The following is a 26,340-nucleotide window of genomic DNA, read 5'->3' as shown; positions in this document are numbered from 1 at the left end:
CTGGCACAGGCCCAGCGCGACAGACAACTGTGAGAGAGGATCGCCGCATCATTCGGATGGCCCGGATGGAACCCCATGCAACAGCAGCGCAAATTCGAGCAGATGTGGCACCCCACGTTACACAACAAACAGTTGGTAATCACCTGCGTGCAGCTGGCTTACGAGCCCGTGTCCCTGCAGAAGGTGTTCCATTGACCCCACAACAGCGACGTGGAAGGCTGGCCTGGTGTCGAGAAAGATCGACGTGGGTCGACGAATGGCATAGGGTCGTCTTTAGTGATGAATCGCGCTTCTGTCTTGCCCGCAGTGATAGCCGGAATCGTGTGCGCCGACGTACCGGGGAGAGGGGCCGCCCAGATCTTATTGTCGAGAGGCACACAGGGCCAATACCAAGCATTATGGTCGGGGGAACTATTGGCTTTAATGTGAAATCACAATTAGTGCTTGTTGAGGGCACTATGACTGCTCGACAGTACGTTGATAGGGTACTCAATCCAGTGGTTGTCCCTATGATGGCGAACATTGCTAATCGGATGTTTCAGCAGGACAATGCCCGGGTTCACACTGCACGCATCTCCAGAGAAGCTCTCCACGACATCATAACCTTAGAATGGCCCGCCAGATCCCCGGACCTCAGTCCTATTGAGCATGTGTGGGACATGATGGGTCGACAAATGGCCAACCGTCCTCAGCCACCCAAAACTCTGGAACAACTGACCCGTGCAGTGCAGCAAGCATGGACCACAATTTCTCAGGAAGCGATCGAGGGCCCTATTGACTCCATGCGTCGACGAATTCATCAACGTATTGCAGCTCGTGGTGGGCACATCCTGTATTGATTGTTGTCCAAACTTGCGGTCAGAGGGACCTGAAAGTGTAATCATCGAAGCACAACCGAACACTCCTCCTGCATGTTCAACTGCAGCAATGTAGCACCACTCCGTCTGGGTGTTGCAGTTTCCATCTTCTGCAGAGTATTTCTCGCTCTCTATGCTGTTGTTTCTGTGACGTATATTGATATTAATTAAATCTGTAAGCTCTAATTATGTTCGTTGATTGTTAAACTGATCATGCAAATAACTTATACCTTCCTCCCCATCTAAGACTTCTGGCCATTCAGACGGACACAACACGTTTAAATGATTAGTAAGATTATCATAGATATCCTTCTCTAAATTGTAACCCAACATGCTCCTTGAAATGGGATCATGTCGCATTACCGTCGTTACGATAGTTGTTGCTGCTGCTGTTCTTGCAGAACACACACTAATTCGTTCGTAAGCGCTTCAGTAATAATAACCTATTTTCTCTTCCTTTTGCTGTTGGTTTTACGTCACATCGACTGGTCTTATGGCGACGATGGCTCCACGGCTAAATGGTTGGCGTGCTGGCCTTTGGTCACAGGGGTCTCGAGTTCGATTCCCAGCAAGGTGGGGAATTTTAAATTATAATTGGTTAGCTCTGCTGGTACGGAGACTGGGTGTACCGGTATGTGTCTTCTTCATCATCATTTCACCATCACGAGCCGAACTTGTCCTCAGACACTCCTGGCATTAAAGCCATACATTACAACCGAGGACTTAATTCAGGCACAGCCTGTTGTGAAAATGGTAAACAACATAATACTAACATATTATGTGAGAAAATATGAGTGGAGAAGGGCACTTGCAAAATTATCGTACGGGGCGGCAAAACTCCTGGAGCTGACCCTGCGTTAGGATAGACGGTTTGTTTTCTCGGACAGATTCCTGGGTGATAAAAGGCTTTCCTCCACTTTGTAGAATCCAAACACCCTGCTATATTAGAACGAACATGGCTGGCTACGAGTGACGAGTTAATAAACATGTACACTCTCTCTCTCTCTCTCTCTCTCTCTCTCTCTCTCTCTCTCTCTCTCTCTCTCTCACTCTCTCTCTCCATATGCGTCAATAGTGCACTGCAACCAGATGTTAAAATCCGCAGACAGTTTCAGAGGTCAATTCTGTATTCTGGACCACATCCTGGTCAGCGGTAGACGGAGATCTCTAGGACAATCAATCAATCAATCAATCAATCAATCAATCAATCAATCAATCAATCAATCAATCAATCAATCAATCAATCAATCAATCAATCAATCAATCAATCCGATCTGCATTTAGGGCAGTCGCCCAGGTAGCAGATTCCCTATCTGTTGTTTTCCTAGCCTTTTCTTAAATGGTTTCAATGAGTTTGGAAATTTATTGGACATCTCCCTTGGTAACTTATTCCAATTCCTAACTCCCCCTCCTATAAATTAATATTTGCCCCAATTTGTTCTCCTGAATTCCAACTTTAACTTCATATTGTGATCTTTCCTACTTTTAAAGATGCCACTCAAACTTATTCGTCTACTATTGTCATTCCACGCCACTTCTCCGCTTATTATTATTAAGCGTATGGAATTTACATAATGGACAAGTATATACAATATACAAAAAAACATGCAAAGAATACATGGTACTAAGAAGGGAACAATTACACATGGATATCTAAATTATTTATCCACTGCACTAGGGATACTGAGACATCAGCAAAGTCTTTCCGGCCTCCACCGTAAGCACGCAGAGGGCATTCGTCCATTATATGATGCAAGATCTGGACCAATACACCACAGTCACACGCTGGAGAGTCCCTGAAGCTCCATTGGTGAAGGGAGAATGCAGATCTTCCACAATTAGTGCGAAACCTGTTTAGTGATGACCACGGTCTTCTTGGCAAACTGAAACCAGCTGAGGCGTTGTTTGGATTAAGGAGGCATGGCCACTCCGGAGCTGTACCAAACCATTGCTCTTTCAATTCCTCTTTTTAACTGAAACCAGCTCGGAACATACCACTTAGTCGAGTAGCTCGTCTTCTTTCTCTCAGTTCTTCCCAGCCCAAACTTTGCAACAGTTTTGTAACGCTACTCTTTTGTCTCAAATCACCCAGAACAAATCGAGCTGCTTTTCTTTGGATTTTTTCCAGTTCTTGAATCAAGTAATCCTGGTGAGAGTCCCATGCACTGGACCCCATACTTATATGCCCTCTCCTTTACATTCTTACTATAGCCAATAAACACCGTCATTCCCATGTGCAGAGATCTGTATCCTTTATTTACAATCCCATTTATGTGATTAACCCAATGAAGATCTTCCCTTATATTAACAGCCAGATACTTACAATGATCCCCAAAAGGAACTTTCACCCCATCAACGCAGTAATTAAAACTGAGAGGACTTTTCCTATTTGCGAAACTCACAATCTGACTTTTAACCTCGTTTATCGTCATACCATTGCCTACTGTCTCGCAACATCATCGAGCTAATTTTGCAGTTGCTCACAATCTTGTAACTTATTTATTACTCTATAGAGAATAGCATCATCCGCAAAAAGCCCGATCTCTGATTCCACTCCTTTACTCATATAATTTACATATATAAGAAAATATAAAGGTCCAATAATACTGCCTTGAGAAATTCCTCTCTTAATTATTACAGCGTCAGATAAAGCTTCGCCTACTCCAATTCTCTGAGATATATTTTCCAGAAATATACCAACCCATTCAAGCACTCTTTTGTCTAATCCAATTTCACTCATTTTGCCAGTAGTCTCCCATAATGCACCCTATCAAATGCTTTAGACAGGTCAATCGCGATACAGTCCATTTGACCTCCTGAATCCAAGATATCTGCTATAACTTGCTGGAATCCTACAAGTTGAGCTGCAGTGGAATAACGTTTCCTAAAACCGAACTGCCTTCCATCGAACCAGTTATTAATTTCACAAAGATGTCTAATATAATCAGAAAGAATACCTTCCCACAGCGTACATGCAACGCATGTCAAACTTACTGGCCTGTAATTTTCAGCTTTATGTGTATCACCTTTTACTTTACACACAGTGGCTACTACAGCAACTCTCCATTCATTTGGTAAACCTCCTTCAACCAAACAATAATCAAATAAGTACTTCAGATATGGTACTATATCCCAACCCATTGTCTTCAGTATATCCCCAGAAATCTTATCAATTCCAACCGATTTTCTAGTTTTCAACTTTTGTATCTTACTGTAAATATCATTGTTATCATATATAAATTTTAATAGCTCTTCAGCATTAGTCACCTCCTATATCTGGACCTTATCCTTTTAAACCAACAATCTTTGCATACTGCTGACTGAATACTTCTGCCTTTTGATGACCCCCCCCCCCCCACACACACGCTCCTTGTTCATTAATTATTCCTGGAATGTTCTTCTTGGAACCTGTTTTTGCCTTAAAGTAACTAAACATACCCTTCCAATTTCCGCTAAAATTTGTATGACTGCCAATTATGCTTGCCATCATGTTATCCTTAGCTGACGTCTTTGCTAGATTCAGTTTCCTAGTAAGTTCCTTCAATTTCTCCTTACTTCAACAGCCATTTCTAATTATATTTCTTTCTAATCTGCACCTCCTTCTTAGTCTCTTTATTTCTCTATTATGATAAGGTGGGTCTACCATTCCTTACCACCTTTAAAGGTACAAACCTATTTTCACATTCTTCAACAATTGCTTTAAACCCATCCCTGAGTCTAGAAATAAAGTTCAGGAAACTCAATCGTCAAAAGTTATCATTGTTTCGCCCAGAGTGCGGCATGGGCTCATCAGTTGGATACCGCACCTTTTCCAAGACACTGGCCGACTAGCACGCCGGTAGCGACACCACTGCAAGCCATACATGTGATAAGCACAATGCAGTGTCGACGTACTAGGGGAGAATTACATCTCCACTTGCTATATTGCCCTCCCGGGCTAGCATGACCAAAATATGGCTTCCGATTGAGATAGCTCTGGACGAAACACTGGTAACTTTTGACGATTGAGTTTCCTGAATTTCATTTCATTTTATCACCCTTCCTTTTATAAATTGGTATTATAGACTCCTTCCATTTCTTTGGTATTACACTATTATTTATGATATAGTCAAAGATAAATTTTAAATAAGGCACTAGGTACCACCCCCTTGTCCTTAAACACCCCCCAGTAATTTGATCACTCCCTGCTGCTTTTCCTTGCTGAAGCAGTTGGATTTCTCTGAAAATATCCTCATTTGTGAATAAGAAGCTTCTTGTTTCCTTATGTGTATCTCCTCTTCTGTTTCAGTTTCCAACTCCTGACAATCTTCTACTGAATCTATGAATTCCCTACTAAATAAATGTGCTTTCTCATTATCTGTTAAAAAGTGTTCAACCCCTTCTCCCACCATTGTGGGAATTTGAATTCCTTTTCCCTTTTGATTCCTAATATATAAATACAGCTTTTTACATTTCCCTTTATGGTCATTATCCTCATGAAGTATGTCGTTCTTTTGCTTCCGTTTTCACTCTATTAAGTTCCCTTATTAGCTGCTTTTTAGTTTCTCTGTTCTCCCTACCCGCTTTGATTATCCTGTTTACAATGCTACATTTTTTTTATTTCCTTATTTCCCCTTTATAATAAACAGGGTCTGAGATCATCTTACCCTTCCTAACAAGTATGAATCTCTTCTCTCCTTCCCACTACTCTCTTCACTTATCCAACAACTGAATTGTGATTTAATGTAAGTCCCGAATTCTTTAACTCAGTTTTTCTGTACAATTTATCTTGCGTGACGCTTTTAATAAGCATTTTTGGCACCAATCCTACATCCTTATTATCACTTATCCCTTCAATTAAAATGGTATTATCAACAATTTCCCATGGTTTAACCAAGAATACATCTAGTAAGATATTGTGACGAGTTGGTGCTTGTATTACTTGTGTAAATCCTCCCTCCCAAATTAACTTATTTGCCAGTTTCTGTTCACGGACTTCACTTGCAGCTCCATTCCATTCAACTTCAGGCAAGTTTAGATTTCCCCCAATTATTACCATATCATTATTCTTGTTTTTATGGTATAATCTACTAGTTTCTCAAATATTTCCATGTCCCTTTCCTCTCTTCTAGGCCTATATGTTCCTATAATTCCCACCTGCTCCATATTATCACAAACTAATTTTATCCCTAATATTTCATCTCTTTCATCGGTAAACAATTCATGTGAGCAATGAGTTTCCTTCCCCAGAATAAACACCCAGCCCCCCCCCCCCTCCCTCCCGTTTTATCTTCTCGGTCTCTGCGATAGACTGTATACCCTTCTGGAAATATTCTATTTTTCTTCCACCAGAACCAGTGATTTCAGGATGGTTGATGAATCATGTAGGGCTGCTGCATATTACGCTAAATATTCAGAAGAGTTACGGTATCTTTTGCTGGGAATGAAACAGCAAACAGTGCAATATGTGTCGCAGCTGAACAGGAATTGTTGCAGGATAGTTTAAAGAAAAAATTGTCTCAATCCGATCTATTTTTTCCTTTGTCTTCTTTTATAACCAAAATTGAAGAAAGTGGAGTTTCCTTCGGTACAGAATTTCCAGTAACTAAAGAAAGGAAAGCGAAAATTAAAAGGACAGACTGGGGATAGGGTTAGAGTAAATGTATTGAAAAGAAATCCTAGATTTCACACTTTGATTACTATACATGGTGTACTGAATGGGGAGAATGTACTTATCTGGAAAGGAATCACCAAATGTTGATAGATTTGAATATTCACCCATTGACTTCGTATCCGTGGAAATGGATTTTTATCCTTATACAATGGTTTTATCTGACAAAATTTCACAACAGATAATTTGCAGTGTCAAATATAATAAAAAGAGGTCGGTAGTAAAGAGGTATACTTTAGATTTACAAGCATTTTTTCTTTGTGAAAAAGCATTTGAATTTCGTATTGAACTCATCATTCACAGTCATCAAAAGGGACCCTTAAACTTAATAGCCACTATAGCCGCGAGGTACGCTGTTGGGAAAGGAGCATCCATTTTTGCATCATTACTTGAGGAGCACCCTGTGTCTTCTTAACTTTTCGTATCCACGAGGCAAGAGCTTTGAGGGTGGATTGCAATCTCTTTGGGCAGGAAATGAATCTAGATCTATAAGATCCTAGGGGAGAATTTCGGATGAATTCGAAAATACCCGTGGCTAATTTCCAAAAGACAATGATTATCCAGATGTAAATTAAAACTTACATTGGCACAGTGGAAGGCCCAGTAAATTGAAAGGAATTATGTTATCAATTCTCTTCTGGCAAAAGATGGGAAGATTGTGTAGAACCGCAGGAAGATTCTGACCGACCATAAGCCACACATGTATGTCGTCATAGTAGGGGAAAATTATTTATCTGACCCACGCTGCAGCATTTTAGACCTTTTAGAGGCAAATTAAAATTAATCGCAATCCTTGAATTTTTCTGATCATTATGGGTACTAATTACATAAATGAGACCCACAGGACGACAACGTTGGCAAATGTTACTCAATAAGTTTCGTCACTCCTCAGGTGCCCATACAAAAGGGCTAAGCAGCAGCCATTCATTCTACAACCGGCGGTTCACCAGTTCGAGGGCTAGTGAAAGGGGCGATATCAATCCTCGGTGCAGGCTAAAAGCCCAATCTGTTTTAAAGTAACAGAGAAGAATATTAAAAGTGCTAACTTATCTGTCTGGTTTTAAGTCATCGCGTGTCAATCATAAGAAGTGTAAAATAAAATATATGTTGCGAAGTGCCAAATAAAATAAGAAAAAGTGATATAGACATAATATACAATTGCGTCACAGAAGAAAATAATTTGTTTGTATTGTAATGAAAGAAAATATATTAGAAAGTTCTAAAATACAAGGGTAAACAATTAGTGCGATATTAACTAAGAGGAAGAACTGCCTCGCCTGATGGCGCCCACCGTTCAACAAACAAGGTTAGCGATATGAAATGTGTTTCTTAAGTGTATCATGCGTCGTCATGTTTCATATAAAAAATAGTCGAAGTTTCAGGCCAATATCTTCTTTTTATTTGCGTAAATCGAGTGCTTTGTGAGGCAAGATATTGCTCGCGTGGTCATAGGTAGAAATACTGTGTACGAGGTCCGACGTCCAAATCTCAAATTTTTAGTTAAGAGTTGTAAATATTAGTCGTGAAGGTATCGGGTGAAGATCGGCTATAACACGTGGTTGTGTTGTAAGAGAATTTGTATGTTCAGATTTTGTGGGTAAAGTAATATAAACATATTTCGAGTGTTCGGAAAATTTTTCTTTTTGTCAATATCAGTTAAACTTTTTGTTTCGTCAAAATTTTAGTAGGGATTAGCGTCGTGCCGTATTTTCTTTGGGATAGTGAGAAGTTCGAGGAAGTTGAAATAAGCCCTGGCGTTAAATGTAATACGCGAAATTAACGCAGGTCGTGTAAGGCCGTTTGAGAAACTATCTGAGGTCGATTAGTTACGTTAGGAGCCAATGGAGTCGAATGTGAAGAAAGCGAACCACTGGGAATAGACTATATGAGAAAATAGGTAGAGTGGAATTTTCATCCGGGAAGAGTTTAATGCCCCGTGAAGTTATGGTTAATTATTCAGGCAGTGCGGATAAGAATGCCCCCTGATATAATTTTGAAATCCGGGAAGTAAATGAATGCCCCGTGGAAATATGTAGGAGAATGCAAGAGGCGGCATTTATGATACGTGCGGTTTGGATTCCGAGCGATTTTTTTCTTTTGCTCGAGAGAGTATTATGCCATTTTAAAAGAAAGGCAATAATGCAACCAACACTTTGCGATGATATTTCATGTCACGAAATGTATTACGAGAATGATTCCACCATCAGGCGAACGAGAGAAATATGGCTTGTTTCACGGGAACTTCATTGTATTCAAGTTACTGCAGACAAGCAAGCAAGCAAGAACAGGTGTTCAGGTCAAAGAACGAGAAGGCAACAGTCTGGGATTCAGATATAGAATATTGTTCTGTAAGCTTGTTGGAGATAGACAAGAAAGTATAATACAGTCGAACGTCGATATCTCGAATAAACGCGGGAGCTGAATTTTATTTCGAGTTATCGAAGTTTCAAGATATGGAGAATTTTCGCCTTTGAGGATTGCACGTAATCGAATCACGCAGAGCAACGGATTGATACTGTCATAAGTAGAGACGGGAATTTGCCTATTTGCCTATTTTATCCATGTGTTCAGAAACGTAGGCTTTTGAGATATAAATCCATTTTAGGATTCTTTAAGCTAGATTTCATTGGTTTTATTGTGCCTATGAATGCCTATTTCAGGGGTTTGTGCCTATTTGGAGTATGATTGCCTATTTGATGCCTTTCGAATATATTTTAAAGAAGCCGATTTCCAGTGCATTATATAGTATTGTAACTGATGTGCTCGACAGTATTAGGTTCTTTCCAACACAGTCCCTGTACCAGTACATGTTCTCCTTGCGCATGCACAGTACGAAAAATCCTTCCCAACACAGTCAAAATTGTGTTCATGTATTCGTCTGTGTACTGCAGTCACGCGTTCCAACTAACTCTTCGCATCGATCCCTGGCGGTCGGAACTAGTCCGCAGTCTAAAGCATGTACTGAGCCAATACCATCTACAATAATATCAGACCTTAATACAAAAACAACATAGCCGACGCATCGGTTCCATGAAAACACGCATGTGATACATAAACATAACCTTTGGATTATCGCACTGAATTGCTAAGCTGTCAATAATAACGAACAGAAAATTTGCTTTGGGTAATAGACCAACACTAACTAGAAATAGCCTATATTTAGGTAAGCAATATGTGGATAATTTAAAAAATATATATTTTCTACGAGCTACTATGGTAAAGAAAATAGGTAATACAGGATTGCATTATAAAATAACAGTCCTGGGGGAATATTTGACGCGTTTCAATTCAGTCAATTAATTAATTAATTAATCACCGATGATCTGAATTTAGAGCTGTCATCCAAGTGGCAGATTACGTATCAATTGTCTACTTAGTATTTTCTTAAGTGATTTCAAAGAAATTGGAAATTTATCGAACTGGTGTAGATATAGTAGGGAGCACCCTTGGTAAATTCTTCCTATAAATCAATACTTGTTTTAGAAATACATTTATTTGAATGACCTTTCTGTTACCATATACTTTCAAGTATAATAGCCTACCTCGTTCAAGAAATTTGTTAGAAACATAACCTTTGGCGAATTTCAATTATCTCATAACAATGATTCTGACAATGATCCACGAAACTGCTATATCAATTTCACTTCAGATAATCAATAGGAGAATCTATTTGAAGTTCTCTGGTAGCATGTGCATTTTCGTATAAAGCACTTTAACACCCAAATCGTTGGCAACGTAATAACGTACTGTAAGTGACAGTATATCAGTTGATACCTTGTCCTCTAATTTAACAAGGCGAATATAATCTTCATTCACAGATAAAATAAACAGCTTTATCACTTTTAATAACCTCACTTTTAAAATGGATTGGCACCAACACAGAGTTTTGGACTTATCCGGAAAAAACAGCTCATCAAGCACGCGGAACGCATCCACTCTATTGACAAATTTATCCTCGAATGTTTTAATGCACTAATAAAATACTTGTAACTACGAAATCGTCACGATGCATTAAGAACACTTGATCTGAATGTGAGTGCATCTGCTGTAATATGAATTACATCCAGGCATGCAATACGATCGACACGTCCTAATATATCAAAATAGTTTTAAAACCAAATTTCAATAAAAACATCTCTAAACTAACGTTTCCTAATCAAACCAAACCAACAGAAAGAACTAAACAGATGCTTCCCACATGCTCATGTTTACATTTGAACAAACCGATCGGGCCGCCATTTTTGCTATTATCGATAGCTGCATTAAGGTCTGATCAAGACCGACTACAATATATCAGACCTTAATGTTACTATCGATTGGGAGAAAAATGGCGACTTCGTGGGCGAGCTTTTGAGACATGTGGTTGGTTCATATCTGTGTTTACATTCTGTTAAAGTGTGTTATTTTGATCGAGTTATTGAAGTATATGTTTGGTAAAATAGTAATCTATAACGATTTATCAGTATGGTGTTTTGTTAGAAGTTTATTTGATGGTATTTTTAATGTGTAATAGTGTTTATATTGCCGTGCTGTAACATAGCACAAAATGGGTCGTTCCTGCTGCGTTCGTGGTTGTAGATCTAATTATACCGTTGCTGAAGCTTTTAAATTCCCTGAAGATAGATCTCTACAGGAGAAATGGATAAGGAATATTCACCGGGAAAATTTGGAAGTCAAAGACCAAACTATCGTAGGCTATGTGTGTAACCAAAATTTGTGGTTAGGGAAGATCTCTTTCCAACCGATAATGGTGAGCCTATTCGTTTTTGTTTTCTTATTCATTCGGAGTAATTTCATGTAAGTTGACGATAAGTATTAGTTTCTATGTAGAATATAAGTATGTGAGTGTATTTATATGGGTCAGTGGTCACTAAGATCTGTAATTATACGCAGTCATGTGAGAATATGTTTGTTTTTGATCGTGCTGTGAACCGGATTTAAATCGAACTATGGCAATGCCTCTCATACATCTATTCTTAAGTTCGCTAAGGAATGAAACATTAAGAGAGAAGTGGATCAGGAACATAGGCCTACATCGTGAATATTTCTACAAAACAGTAGTGTGCATATGTCATCTGACAGTAAGTCTGAGATTAGGGTAAACTATTTTTCTAATTCTAAATGGTGGATCTATTCGTATTCTTCTAAAAAAAAAAAAAAAAAAATCATTTAGATAGTGATAATTGATATGGTGTCTATGTGTTTCAAAGTGTCGTGCGATTTACATGCAATTGTATTTTGAAAGAATCTGTGTTTGCCTGCGGGAACATTTTGCTAGATCTTGGTGTATAATGAAACTTATAGTGTGACAGATGGAGCAATCTGTACACTGTTACACAGAAGAAATAGTGACTTGCAGGGATGGTGGTGGCGGTGATTATTGTTTTAAGAGGAAGTACAACTAGGCAACCATCCTCTATATAACACTAATCACAGAGAAAGAATGGAAGGGGTCCGACACTTCAAAAAATGAAGGTATCGGCCGAAGGAAGACAAGGGGCACGAAGGGCATGAAAATGAAAGACTCCCTAGAAATCCATACGTAATACCGTTGGGGCCTGAAAAGAACAAGTGTTGACCAAGGGAGGTCGGATAGGATAGATGAAAGTGAGGATCCTGGCACAAGTAGAAACAATGCCAGGACTCAGCTGAGGGACCCGTGGTCGCCAACCCACGCTCCAAAGTTCAGAGCCCCTGGGGCCCCTTTTAATCGCCTCTTACAACAGGCAGGGGATACCGTGGGTGTTATTCTACCGCCCCCACCCACAGGGGGGACTTGCAGGGATTAGCTTTGTTTGTAACTCAGGGGTTTTATTGTACCAATACCTTCCGATTCATGCTGTGGATATCTGCTATCAAGCAGTCTACACCAAATTGTAGCTCGTCCATGTAGGTTAAAGACATCATTGTTTAGAGTCAATAGAGTTGTTTTACTCATGTTCTTCAATGGCGAAAATCCTATTATATCTTTAGTATTTGAACAGTTCATTTCTATGTTACCATCATGGTTGGAAGTGCTACTATATCATATGTCAACATACGATTTAAGAGTTTCCAGTAAGGAAGGCTTAACATCACCGGGGCTGTTCATTGAGCTGGCGTAATCATTTCGGGTGTACTTCATTTTCATCGAGTGCTGAACATTAGACATTGTCCACCACTTCGAAACTAAGGCAACACGTTATGTTTCAGAGTTCTTATGGGAGTGAATAAATTGAGGAATTTCGAACCTTAAATTATTTGTAAACATTCCAAATGATGTTATAAATATCATTTTAACAGTTTTATAATGTATTCCCATCTATCCAGCGAAGTGTAATCTAAGAGAAAACGTTATTTGACTAAGTGAAGTTTCGAAATAATCAGCTTGTTGTTCTCTTTTGCTGTGGGGTTGTCCATCTATTCTAGCACAATATGTGTGATTCTAGTTGATCACATGTGATGAGTAGTTGTTCGCGAAGCGTTTTCATCGGTGCAACAGTGATTTTCCCTATGATGTTACATTTATCATGTTAGATTACCTACCACCGTTTGCAAAATATGTACGTGATCTTTTCGTAATTTCTGGCTGATTGAACCAGATATTGTGTAGCTCTTTCAGTGTATCAGCACAATAATTTAATGTGACGCCGGACTGAGTGGCTCAGACGGTTGAAGCTCTGGCCTTCTGACCCCAACTTGGCGGGTTTGATTCCGACTCAGTCCGGTAGTATTTGAAGGTGCTCAAATACGTCAGCCTCGTGTCGGTAAATTTACTGGCAGGTAAAACAACTCCTGCGGCACTAAATTCCGACATCTCCGAAAATCGTGAGTTGGTTTATTGTCGAAATGAAGTTATTGCGTGCTACCCTAACCTTCATCAGTCGGCAGCTACTGCGCCCACGACGTCCACCATCTTGGTTTTGATATTACGGTCTGATATATTGTAGTCGGTCTTGGTCTGATATATTGTAGTTGGTCTTGACTGAGCCGTACATTTCTGTGACATGCGCAGAAACACTGTATCGTTGCCTCCTGCTGTACGCTGCTTTCTTTGTAATTCCTTAATCAGCTGTTTTTATGCACATTGCGCGCTCTTCTCCAATTAATAAATTAATCAGCTGTTTGGTTACTGAGGTTAGGATGGATAGTGACGACGATTTTTTTACACTCTTCATCCATGAAGAGGAGGTACTTTTTTTTGCAAAAAGAAAAAGAAATGAAAATTATTTAGGTGACGGTAATTAAACATCTTTCTTTAGTTACTTAAGTATTGTATTACGTTAGGCCTATAGTTTATGAAGGCACAAAAGGTACCAGGTGAAACAAAATATAATTGAAATACGAAGTATTTTTCAGAAGAAACTGTTCCTCAGTATAATGAAAATGGGTTTTTCGAGCATTTCCGCATTAGCCGAGGAGTTGCTCAAGATATTACAAATCGATATGAAAGAAGTGAGCATCATAAAAGACATTACGGGCAATATGGGAAAATATCGGCATTACACCAGGTTAGTACAGTAATTGCGTTACTCCTACTCCTTGGAGTTCATGAACGAGAATCCATTCCAACACAACCCAATCGTGTATCAATCCCGGAACCGATACGAAGTCAGCGCATGCGTATAGAGCGGTATATGGATGCGTCTATGTACTGACAGCAAACAGCGTGTTGGAAAGAACCTATTATCTTCTCATTTCTCAAGATCTGTTCAGCCCACGAACAAAAATGGTAATTCTTGGAAGTCACCAGAAATAGTTCCTGGGAAATTTCCGTCAGGAGAAACAAGGAACAATTTGACCTCGAAGCCTTCAACCCCTTCAACCTTCTAAGACATATGCGAGAACCACTGATCTCTATACATGGATCGCTGATGGCAGGTCTCCGCTGCAGGAGAAAGTACGCCAAGTTGAGTGCGCGGTTCGCCATGTTGGCGTACCCAACCTAGAGCTCTCCTTATGGGGAAGCAATGATAATATAGTCAATTTTAAGTCGCAATTAATGGCGCATTGGTATAATTAAAAATATAGAGACATGTTCACTCAAAGCATAAGGACATTGGGACGTCATTCCGAGGTCACTAAATCTCCGGGATAGCAATAAACATGAGTGTATAATAACGGCCGACAAATATTAACTTAGGTGCTGAATACATGCAATTAGCGATCGGTAACACAATACAAGTGAAAACCAGTTTCTGGAAACATTGCTGTAAATTGTATACATCTATGCCACGAAATTATGCATTCTTAAAATGATGTACCTATAAAAGTAGCTCACTATACAGGCCTAGATTCGACATACCATAATCGGTGCTTGATAATGAATTCCTGTTTCTATGAAATAACGCGCATATTATCAAATTAAAATATCAGTGAAGCAAATGTACACATTTATAAAACCAGCAAATATTCAAAACTTGTCAATATATCACATTACCTGCAGCTTAATTTACTATTACAGACCTCTTTAATTAAATTCAGCTAGCAAAGCGATATTGATAGTCATCATCAGATATATGTAACACCAGTTAAGAGTCCCAAATACCACGAATTGTATAATGGGATAGCCCCAAACACCCACCACACTTTCCCTTCTCCCACCCATAATTATTACTGATGTAAATAAGGTCTAGAATTCCCCAGACTTCATTTTCTAAGATTGTTATAAGGTCACGTCAATTATTTCATCGAAACCGTCAGTTTAATTACAAGAAATAAAAAAAATATATAAGTAAATTTTTACTTGCAGTTAATGTATAGTAAAATTGAAAACAGCTGGTTGTACATCACTTCTAAGGTGTACAGTTTGTCCATTTCTATCAAAACAGTCTTCCTCTAAGTGATCCGAGCAGAGAATAGCTGTTTTAGAAGGCTCCCAATTCTCCCGCCTGATACTCCTAATCGATGATCTTAGATGTTCGGGTCTCGAGAAAGGAAACCTACAAAAATCCCGGAATATGCGAAATAAGATACAATAAACCTAAAACTCAAAACACTACTTATGTACAGTATAAAACTCCCCGATGAAAATATTTCTCCTTCTACTGATCGGTTCTGTTTGTACATCCATAAGCTGAACACTGCGGTAGAACCCCATAGAATGTTTCTTCATTCATATTTCAGATAAACACATCATCATCTGTCGGCTTTTTCCCTCGGACACAGCGAGGGATCCCACCTCTACCGCCTCAAGGGCAGTGTCCTGGAGCTTCAGACTCTTGATCGGGGATACAACAGGGGAGAATGACCAGTACCTCGCCCAGGCGGCCTCACCTGCTATGCTGAACAGGGGCCTTGTGAAGGGATGGGAAGATTGGAAGGGATAGGCAAGGAAGAGGGAAGGAAGCGGCCGTGGCCTTATGTTAGGTATGGAGGAGAAGTGGGAAACCACGGAAAACCACTTCCAGGATGGCTGAGGTGGGAATCGAACCCACCTCTACTCAGTTGACCTCCCGAGGCTGAGTGGACCCCGTTCCAGCCCTCATACCACTTTTAAAATTTCGTGGCAGAGCCGGGAATCGAACCCGGGCCTCAGGGGTGGCAGCTAATCACGCTAACCACTACACCACAGAGGCGGACTCAGATAAACACATACATATTTAAATTGAATCTTGTAATCCACAAGTATACTACAAGGCAACGAACCTAAATTCGTAAAATACACTATTATTTACTTTGCAATAACAAAGCACAGAACACTCGTGGAACTACAATCAAGAGGCCTGGCGTCACTGAACTAAGCATAAACAAAGCAAGCGCGCTCCTCGTGGTCTACTGCACCGTGCGCTCACTGCCATCTTACTGCGCCAGTCATCTTCTATTCGGCTTACTGCTACCCAAGCTACCAGCCATCCAGGTATAGAGATCAGTGCCGAGAACCAATCAACGTCGAACCCTTATACCTCCTCGATGTGAACCGTTGTACGCGTACGCTTTATCTTCAGAACGTGTTGTTTTTTATTGTGAAGAAGAAGTGTGTTTGTGGCAATGGCCAAAGAAAAACCTTAATTAAGGCCACTGCCGCTTCCTTCCCACTCCTAGCCCTTTCCCTGTCCCATCGTTGCCGTGAGACTTATTTGTGTCGGTGCGACGTAAATAATTATATAAAAAAACCTACAGCACATGTTAGGCACCTAAAACACAGTTTCAGACTGCTAGAATTACTTTTTAAGGCACCTGAAATGTACCTCTTCCTACTCAAATTATAATATAATTGCAAATTACAATGCAGCAATTGTAATAATACAGTTCATAGTACTAAGCATTTCGACATTTTTTAAAAAAATATTGTGGTTAGAAACTATTTTTATCAAGCACTAAAGCGTATTTAATTGCTTAAAATTAACTCGTGAGAAGAAAATCATGTTGCTGACTAAGTAGTCGACGACCCCCCCCCCAATCCCAAATTAAAATGGGCTAAAAATAAATTTAAAATCTTTCCCGTAAAACAAATCTGGATATGATGGGTGCCATATTATTTACATTTCAGGGAAAAAATATACTCTTCTCCAAGTCATTTTAGGCAAGTAGTGTACCGAGCTTGACTCATGGATCCTGCCCAAGTAAGCCTAAAAATTAAATTTCGGTAAAATATCACAGCTGAGAGTGTGGCGCCATATTTAGATAGCCATTTAATACACGTTTGTTACAAGAACATACACATATTATATATTTTTGTATTCAGGAAAGCTTAAAATCTTCAAAGAAGTGAAAAACTAAAACATGAATTTTTAAATTATGTTTCACGTCCAAATGCCCGTAAGATACACTTGCCTAGTGTGAAAATGGGAAAGCACGGAAAAACATCCTCAGGGCTGTCGATGGTGGGGTTCGAAGCTCCATCTCTCGAATGCAATCTTACATCTACACGTTCGTACTGTTCAGCCAACTCGCTCGGTTATACTCATTGTCAAAGGAAACCTGTGCACAACGGAAAACACTTTTGGTTCAATGCAGTTCCGTCGCGTAAAGGTTTCTCTAATACAACTGCGCACGCCAGTGCAGACACCACATCTACACAGATAATTAAATTAACTTCTCACGCACGAAGTACGATCTGACAGCTACGGGTTCCCCACCAACGTCCACGATCAGGCCGGAGCCCCGCCTCCTTACAGTATGCTGCAATCAGTGTTGGTAGCCTGCTCAACTCTTCTACAGGCTCGTCAGTTCCACCGAGTTAGGCGGAGGGAGAGAGTGTGTGTGTGTGAATAGCGTTCGAGGTGTTCCATAAACCATGGCGAGCAAAGCTATGGTATCAGGTACGTACCGTTTCTCTACATCATTAAACACTGTAAAAGCTCATCTTTCATTGCACAAAAGAAGGAAAACTTCTTCAGAGTTTATGTGTTTCGAAAGTGTGTCTGTATATTCAGGTTGATTACTACCTCCATTATTTTCTTCAAAGAAATATCCATATCATTCTCAATGCATTTTTAGTCGTTTTTTGCTCCGAAGTGTAAGAAATGCATCGTTGTTTCTCAAAGGAACGGCGCAGTTAGAAGACGGTAATAATACGTACCTCATGGAGACAGAAAAGAGAACAGAAAAGAAACAAAGTTCAAGGTCAGGATGAAATTATCCATGTATACTGGGTGATTTTTTTCTTTTTTTGCTATTGGCTTTACGTCGCACGTACACAGATAGGTCTTATGGAGACGACCGGGTGATTCAAAAGGGTGAGCAAAGCAGTAATTTGTAATTTGACCTCTCTATGAACTACTTCAGTTTCTGCGCAACCTTTAGAATCAGCCGATATTATAGTCAACGACGTATCCCAGGAGATAAAGGATTGAGGTCGTTTTCAAGATTCATAAATCAAGAACAGGTCCTTTACCCCAATGTAAATAATTTGCCTTCATTGCCTGTGTAATAATAGTTACTATGCATAATATTTGACACCATAAACGTCTTATTCTACATCCGACGGACGAATCACTAGTTACCAAGTCAGTTCAGATGAACTAAGCGAAGGGTTGGAATTGAACATAGACAAAACTCTTTTAGAATTGTTTGTTACCCATTTCTTCCACTCTTCCAGTAACTAGACCGATGATGAAAATGTACGTTATCAATGCAATTTGTACCTATAGTTATATCAGAGGCTTGTCGGTAATCCCGGCCACATCGTGTGTTATTAATTAACGGCATTCAAGTAGCCACTAATATACATCAGACTGAACTGCAAGTCCTGTTTCATTACACGGATAAGAAAATATTTAGACTTCAATTGCCTCAACAAAAAATGATTATGACTGAACAACTATACATAATGTCAGTCCTCTTCCGTTCAGATGACCCCGGGTTCGATTCCCGACCGGGACAGGAATGTTAACTGTGTATGGTTCATTCTTAATACACTTCTCTTCATATACAGACACAATATGCCAAACTATTAACCACCACAGAAACACGCAATAGTGAATACATCCCTCCAAATAGGGTTGGCGTCAGCAAGGGCATCCGGTCGTGACGCTAGGCCGAATCCATCCGAAGTGCCGACCCCAATAAATTAGAGAAAATCCCAGGAAGAAGAACTACTCTTAATAACAATGCTCTCTTGGTATGGATCTTCATAAATATTCAACAGTCTTTGTTTAAACTGGAGAACAAGTAGTCGGTTATATTTAAGAGTGTGCCCTGGGAGGCTGGAGCAGCCCTAGACATTTTATTTGCTAGTTGTTTTAAGTCGCACTAACACAGGTAAATAAACAGTAAGCTAGGAAGTTATCCGCCGCGATTATAATTAAGGTACACTCTCGGTACTTGCCGACGTGGGAATCAACAATCATGAAACATCATTCTTATGATTGCTGACACAGTGGGGACCCAAACTCGCCATCACTGGAATGCAAACTTACAGTTACACGGCCCGTACCATGTAGTCAATTCAACTCAATGAATTCTATATACTTTTTTTTGCAATTGGTTTTACGTCGCACCAACACAGATAGGTCTTATGGCGACAGTGGGATAGGAAAGAGCTAGGAGTAGAAAGGAAGCGGCCGTGACCTGGATTAAGGTACAGCCCTAACATTTGCCTGGTATGGGAATTGGAAACCACGGAAAACCATTTTCAGGGCTGCCGACAGCGGAATTCGAACCCACTATCTCCTGAATGCACGCTCATAGCTGCGCGTCCCTAACCGCACGGCCAACTCAGCCGGTCTATATACTCTAAACTAGTACCATGTAGCTAACTTGCTCGATGAATCCTATATTCTAATGTTCTACGATTTTATTTCCACGTTTCTTAAATACAATCCCGTGGTTTCCCATTTTCACACCAGACAAATGCTGGAGCTGTACCTTAATTAAGGCCACGGCCGCTTCCTTCCAACTCCTATGCCTTTCCTACCCCATCGTCGCCATAAGACCTATCTGTGTCGGTGCGACGTAAAGCCCCTAGCAAACAAACAAAAAATACAATCTTCCAAATTGAAGCGAACAACTGCGGGCCTGGTGTCTCTGACTTTACAAGTATTTAAACAACTCGTCTAGTGATAGCGCGGTTGAGTAGCTCAGACAGATGGGCGCTGGTTTTCAGAGCTCAACTGGGGGGTTCGATTCCTGCTCAGGCTGGAGATATTTGAAAGTGCTCAAATACGTCAGCCTCGAGACGGAGATTTAACTGCAAGAAGTCTTGTGGAATAAAATTTCAACACCACAGCATCTCCGAAAACCGCAACAGTAGTCAGTGGGACGTAATGTGGCTACTCTTACCACTACTCTTATACTTACATCTCCTTCACACAATATACATAACATTTGTTTGAGCGCCAGTTGCTTTTTTAAGAAAAACAACAAAATTCGGTAGAGCATACCTCTTATATCAATTATCTCAAGGCGTGAGGTGATAAACTCACATATTTGGCAATATACAGGGATATGGATCGGGAAAATATGAAATTACTATTGCATTTCCACAATTGAGGATTGTACATGGAACTGGAATCACTTATTATAATTAAAAATAAAACTGAGTTTATGACTAAATTTACGTCACAATGAACAAGCATTGACGTCTATAATTTTGACAAAAGAAATATATCGTGAGATTTGCGGTACAAAGAAAAGGAAAATTTAATCTAAACAAAAAAAAAACTATTGGCATGAACTTGAAGTGAGATGTGATATCGCCGCTGATTACTCTCTTCTTCATGTTATGAATGCATAACATGTCTGATGCTTTAATTACCTGTTGTCTGCATACACCGCTGTTGAACTTGAAATTCTTGGGAAAACCTGTGAGCTGAAGTCGGGAGCCGTCTGTTGTAATCTTCTTATATAACAAGAAGTTGGCCTACATACCATGTACGCGTGTAGGGAGCTCCAATGTAATTACGTCCACTCAAAATATTTTAAATAATTGGAAAATATTATTGAAACATCTTGTGAAGTCCATCCTCACAAGAAGATGATGTTTCTTTATCAGCATAGTACCCGTCTCTGCTCGGATACAAGCACCACTTGTAGACTTCCTCGATGATTACCTCTTCAAACACAACTCTTAGCTCTGACCATCACACTAAGACCACTTCTTCCATTTGATACATCTTACTGTTACATATGATCTGCACGATATGACCTGAACAATATGAACTGAATAGATATGAACTGAGTACCTCTCCCCATCGAAGCATCACCTTATATCACCTCGCGATGACGACTCATCTCCCCACTCACTGTTCATCCCTTCCACTTCCACATACAGTAGCTGGCGAATACTGACACTTGGTCGCAATCACGTGTCCACGCACTGATGTCATCAGTCATGTGTCGTCTAAGCGTACCCAAGCGGTCCGAGAATGACTATGCCGAATGCGTCACCGGGAAAACTCCTTGCACAGTTAAACATAGCCTCGATTGCAAAATACTATGCCAGCTCATCTAGCCAAAGTTACAAGCCACAGCATGACAATATAAAACCAACAAATCTCACTTACTACAATACAGAATAATTACAAATAAATATCACTTAACCTATGATTAAATACAATAATATACGTGATACCTAATTATTACAGTCTAAATGATGAGAAACAGAATATATAAAATCTAATGAATCGGGTTAATAATAATAATAATAATAATAATAATGATGATAATAATAATAATAATAATAATAATAATAATAATAATAATAAATACAGAATGGAGTCTGTAACCCTGTTGTACGGTTACAGTAAAACCAATATCATCATTATCTAGGGGAAAAGTGTCTATATTTTTAAAATACTCAATGTGACATTATTCCACGGCGAATGTTCTTTGCTATCATTTTCCCTCCAGACTCCATCAGCTGAGGTATACCACAGGGTACACAACCGAGTTCGACACTGCTTCTAAACTTATGCTCGGTTCTCTCTTACATTCCTCCTATCCACCCTTACTTGGTCTCTATCCCACTCTGACGGTACTAGTTTTGCGAAGCCTAGGAAGTCTAGCGTTGCCGGGCTGAGTGGTTCGGACGATATTACTTATTCAAAATAATATAAAATATATGCAACTGCGAATGGTCAGAGGGAGAGCCAGAAAAAGAGTAGAGTACGTCACGACAAGCCGGTGAGAGCCGCATGTTCACCTACAGGTAGTTTAAAAAAAAGTTTCCGTACATTGCCCCTTAATATACTTTCACAGAATTTCCTGTATATAAACCACATCAGAAAACAACACATGGTGTATCTTTAAAACTTCAATAATTCGTCCACTGAAATTACTTATGATATCTTGAAATATAACGCATATTATGAACGAAATAAAATAACAAAACATATATTACAGATTATAAGTCAAAATAAGTCTCTGTACACTGAATTTTGCGTCACTGAGCTTCGCTTCAGTTCACATTATTCATGGTTTTAGTGATCTGTCGGGCCTCCTTCAGCCTTGATGATGTCCCTCATTCTCTTGTGCATAGCTGTGACTTGTTTTCGAGTTGTTTCAGGTAATATTTTATTCCATTCTTCTAGCAATGCCAACTTTAATTGTTCCTTCTTCCTGATTTCATGTGCCGTTAATCTCCTTTTTAGTTTCCCCCATAAATGTTCTATGGGGCTCATGTCGGGTGATTCTGGGGGGTGTATGATGATGTCTTCTGTTGTTGTAAAGCAACCACAGGTTCACGTTCAACGCTGTGTGCTCACAGTCATTATCCTGCTAAAAGATAAATGACTCTCAAATTGAGTTTTTCGGCACTCCGCGTGAATATTCTGTTTCAGTATGTCCACATACTGCCGCAAGTCCATGTTTCCTTCCATAAACACCAGGTTTCCCACGCCAGTACCACTCATGCAACCCCAGACATAAACACCACTCTTGGTGTAAGATTTTGGCTCTGCAATTGTTGATTTGACCTCCGTTACACCATACCTCTGCCACCCGAGCCGAATATCCTAAAGATGCTTTCCTCACTAAATTTCACTGAATCCCAGAAGGTCTGTATTTTGTTGATATGCTCTTTTGCGAAGGCTAATCGCTTACGTCTGTTGACCTTATTGACATAGGGCTTTTTACGAGAAACCCTACCATTACAACTAGCCTCCTTAATTATATTACGAATGGTTTGTGCTACTACGTTTATTCCGTAATCCCTTTTAAGAATGGTTGCCAAATGTAGGGCACTCATCTTCGGATTTTGCCTTATACAGCTCAAAACGCTGCGTTTGTGGCTTGTTTCTAGTTTCACTGGTCGTCCCGAACGACACCTGTTTTCCACAGATTTTGTCTGACGGCATTTTTCTAGCACATACTGCACAGAAGACGCTGGTTTCTAAACAGTTTCGCCTATTTTCCATACACTGCCCCTCGGTTCGTAACTGCACTATAGGAAGTGGTATTTCCATCGTGACGAACCTTATGCACTGTGCTGCTCTGCACACAGACAACTGAATCTCCGTACTGACTGCTATCTGGATTGCAAACGAGTAATGAGCAGGATTATAGGAACACGCGCTATGTACGGAGACTGTTTTTGACGGTCAAACAGTGCTCTGGGAAGTAGTCCCATGTTTATCTCAACATGCAGTAAGATAACCTCGCCGTTATATGTGAAGATAAATTTCATATGCAAGTAACTTATTATTAAACAACTGCGAATCCATGTAATACGTATTTGCGCAATACCGTATACATTCGAAATCATCGGAGGCTAGTGTACGGAGAGTTATTTTACTCACTTTATATGCCTCAGAATCTCAGGAACATCTGAGTGGTCGACAAAAATGCAATCATGCACATGCTAAGTGACATCCCATTCAACGACGAGCACAATAGCTAGTACAATAAATATAAATAAATCCACGGAACGTGCGAGCGAAGGAAACCAGTATAATCTTATCACTAAACTGACTGACGAGTCATAGATTTAGCGCGATACTGTACCTGGCGACAGAGCCGGATGGCAGAACACCGGGCATTAACAAGTAGTACAGTAGTTCATGGTATAGCCGAATGCAATCATTACTTAAACACACAATACAACGCTGGCTTTCTAAGCCGAAGTTTGCAGGTTCGACCCCGGATCCATCCGGCTGTATCTGAAGGTGCTGAAATTCAAATACATCAGCATCATGTCGATAGATTTACCAATTAGTAAAAGAACTCCTTCGGAACAAAATTCCAGCACCTTGGCATGTCCGAAAAAAGTAAAAATAATTAGTGGGACGTACTAGGTCTAGTACTTTCCCGCCTTAAACGACACTTCATTATACTCAATCGAAACCTTTATTCTTATAGTATCCGATATCTACTACTTCTCCTTCCTCCTCCAATGATTAATAGATCTATTCACACACACACACACACATCCCTCTTCCCTCAGCGTTTGCTAGTTGCTTTACGTCGCACCGACATAGATACGTCTTATGGCGACGATGGGACAGGAAAGGGCTAGGAGTGGGAAGGAAGCGGCTGTGGCCTTAATCAAGGTACAGCCCCAGCATTTGCCTGGTGTGAAAATGGGAAACCACGGAAAACCACTTTCAGGGCTGCCGACAGTGGGGTTCGAACCTACTATCTCCCGAATACTGGATACTGGCCGCACTTAAGCGACTGCAGCTATCGAGCTCGGTCTTCCCTCAGCGTTGTCTGTCAACAGTACTAACAATTCAGGTTCAGAATCCAGACTTTTACTCTCTTCAAAGCATTGCAAGCGAACATACAGTAGACGATACAAAATGCCCAACAAAAACAAAATGAGGAATAAAGTCAAAATATTTACATCATATAGCCCTGATGGTCGTAAATAAATTGGTTTCGTCTGACTTTACGACATGAGAATGTACGAGAAATAGATACAACGGGGTATGTTTTAAGGTATGTTATTAGCTTATCAGCAACAACTTTAATCTCCAACATTTCTTTTTAAGGACTGTTTTGGAAATACATGTAAGAAATGAAAGTACGAAGTGACAAGAGAGAAGCACGCACATCTTCCAGTTACGTTTCATCCTCTGATCTGGAACATGGCTATTACGTTGGGTGGGTGATTATTACGTGTATAAACAGTTATATCTAGTTCGGTTTACGACAAATTCGCAAGATTTACGTCAGTAGTTGATGATGTCTTTCATGATTAGCAGAATAGCAGCCTTAGTCTGAGTCACGCCTTCATGATAATAACAAGAATACGAAATAAGAAACTGTAGATATCTTTTAGCAGCAATTCCGACTACACGAGATGCATGTGTGAAACTGGGTTTAATAACCTGTGCTATTTATCTAATCAAATCGTTTCACATTCCAATACACGCTCAAATAACGCAACCAATAAGGAAAGATGTACCTAACTCCTACAATTTTCCAGGGACACAACACTGACGATATGAATCAAGGCTTTGAAAAATGCGAATATTAAAATATCTTTGTTAGTTTTGGTCTCATATCTAGTCATAAATTAGATCCTCGTCTTCTGTAACATATTCAGTGTGTCAGCTATATTTTTATTGAATACTAGCAAATGTACCCGTGCTTCGCTATGGTATTCTACATTGTATACGGATTTATCTGTAAATTACTGTAAAGGCAGTGAGTAAAATTATATTAAATTGCATGTCTCTCAGCGCTATCCGAGAAGCAAAACAGGGAGGGCACCATAAGTTGTTTCCGATGTAAGGTAGACATTGGGGAAGTTCTGTTGATAATGGCAGGCCCCATATCATACTGCCAATCATAATCGAGTTCCGGAGTTTCTACTATAACGTCAGGCCCACTTGGAAACTGCCATTCACAGTAGAGATGGAGAGTTTTCATTATAAAGACAGACCCCTTTTCCTAATGGCAGTCACAATCGAGCTGGAGAGATCTGATTATAATCGAGAAAAGCAGCGCTACCTAACGTGTGAACAATCGAGACACGACAATATGACAAATGACCAAAGATGTAGATCTCTCCAAATTGAACGGCGATGATCCTATGTTTCGTACTACGACTTACCGTTTAACCACCGACTATCCCGAAACGAAGGTCTGCGCCGTCATTAAAATGCATCCACATTACGATATTTTCCGGGGCCAAAAGTTATACGGTACATTTGAATAGCTTGGAATTTTCCTCTCAAAGAAAAGTGTGTCCAGGTTTCGGAATGAGCACTCGCATACATATGGAGTAATTATTTTTTGCTATTTGCTTTACGTCGCACCAACACAGATAGGTCTTATGGCGACGATGGGATAGGAAAGGCCTAGGAATGGTAAGGAAGCGGCCGTGGCCTTAATTAAGGTACAGCCCCAGCCCCAGCATTTGCCTGGTGTGAAAATGAGAAACCACGCAAAACCATCTTCAGGGCTGCCGACAGTGGGATTCAAACCCACTATCTCCCGGATGCGAGTTCACAGCTGCGCGCTCCTAAC

General features: G+C 40.1%; 2 protein-coding genes across 3 annotated transcripts in view; one reads left to right on the top strand and one right to left on the bottom strand.

The window, feature by feature from the left end:
- The window catches only part of LOC136858203 (RNA helicase aquarius), a 686,829-nt gene that overhangs the window by 248,360 nt on the left and 412,129 nt on the right, over positions 1-26,340 (bottom strand). The gene's annotated exons all lie outside the window — the stretch shown is intronic.
- The window catches only part of LOC136858202 (G-protein coupled receptor Mth2), an 81,397-nt gene continuing 72,674 nt past the window's right edge, over positions 17,618-26,340 (top strand). The window contains exon 1 of the mRNA XM_067137583.2: positions 17,618-17,750. Within this exon, the coding sequence (XP_066993684.2) occupies positions 17,726-17,750 (25 nt within the window). The 5' untranslated portion in view covers positions 17,618-17,725. The remainder of the gene's footprint in view (positions 17,751-26,340) is intronic.

The sequence above is a fragment of the Anabrus simplex genome, chromosome 1 (genome assembly GCF_040414725.1).
Source record: "Anabrus simplex isolate iqAnaSimp1 chromosome 1, ASM4041472v1, whole genome shotgun sequence".
NCBI classification, from domain to species: domain Eukaryota; kingdom Metazoa; phylum Arthropoda; class Insecta; order Orthoptera; family Tettigoniidae; genus Anabrus; species Anabrus simplex.
This window is presented reverse-complemented; position numbering and strand designations above follow the sequence as displayed.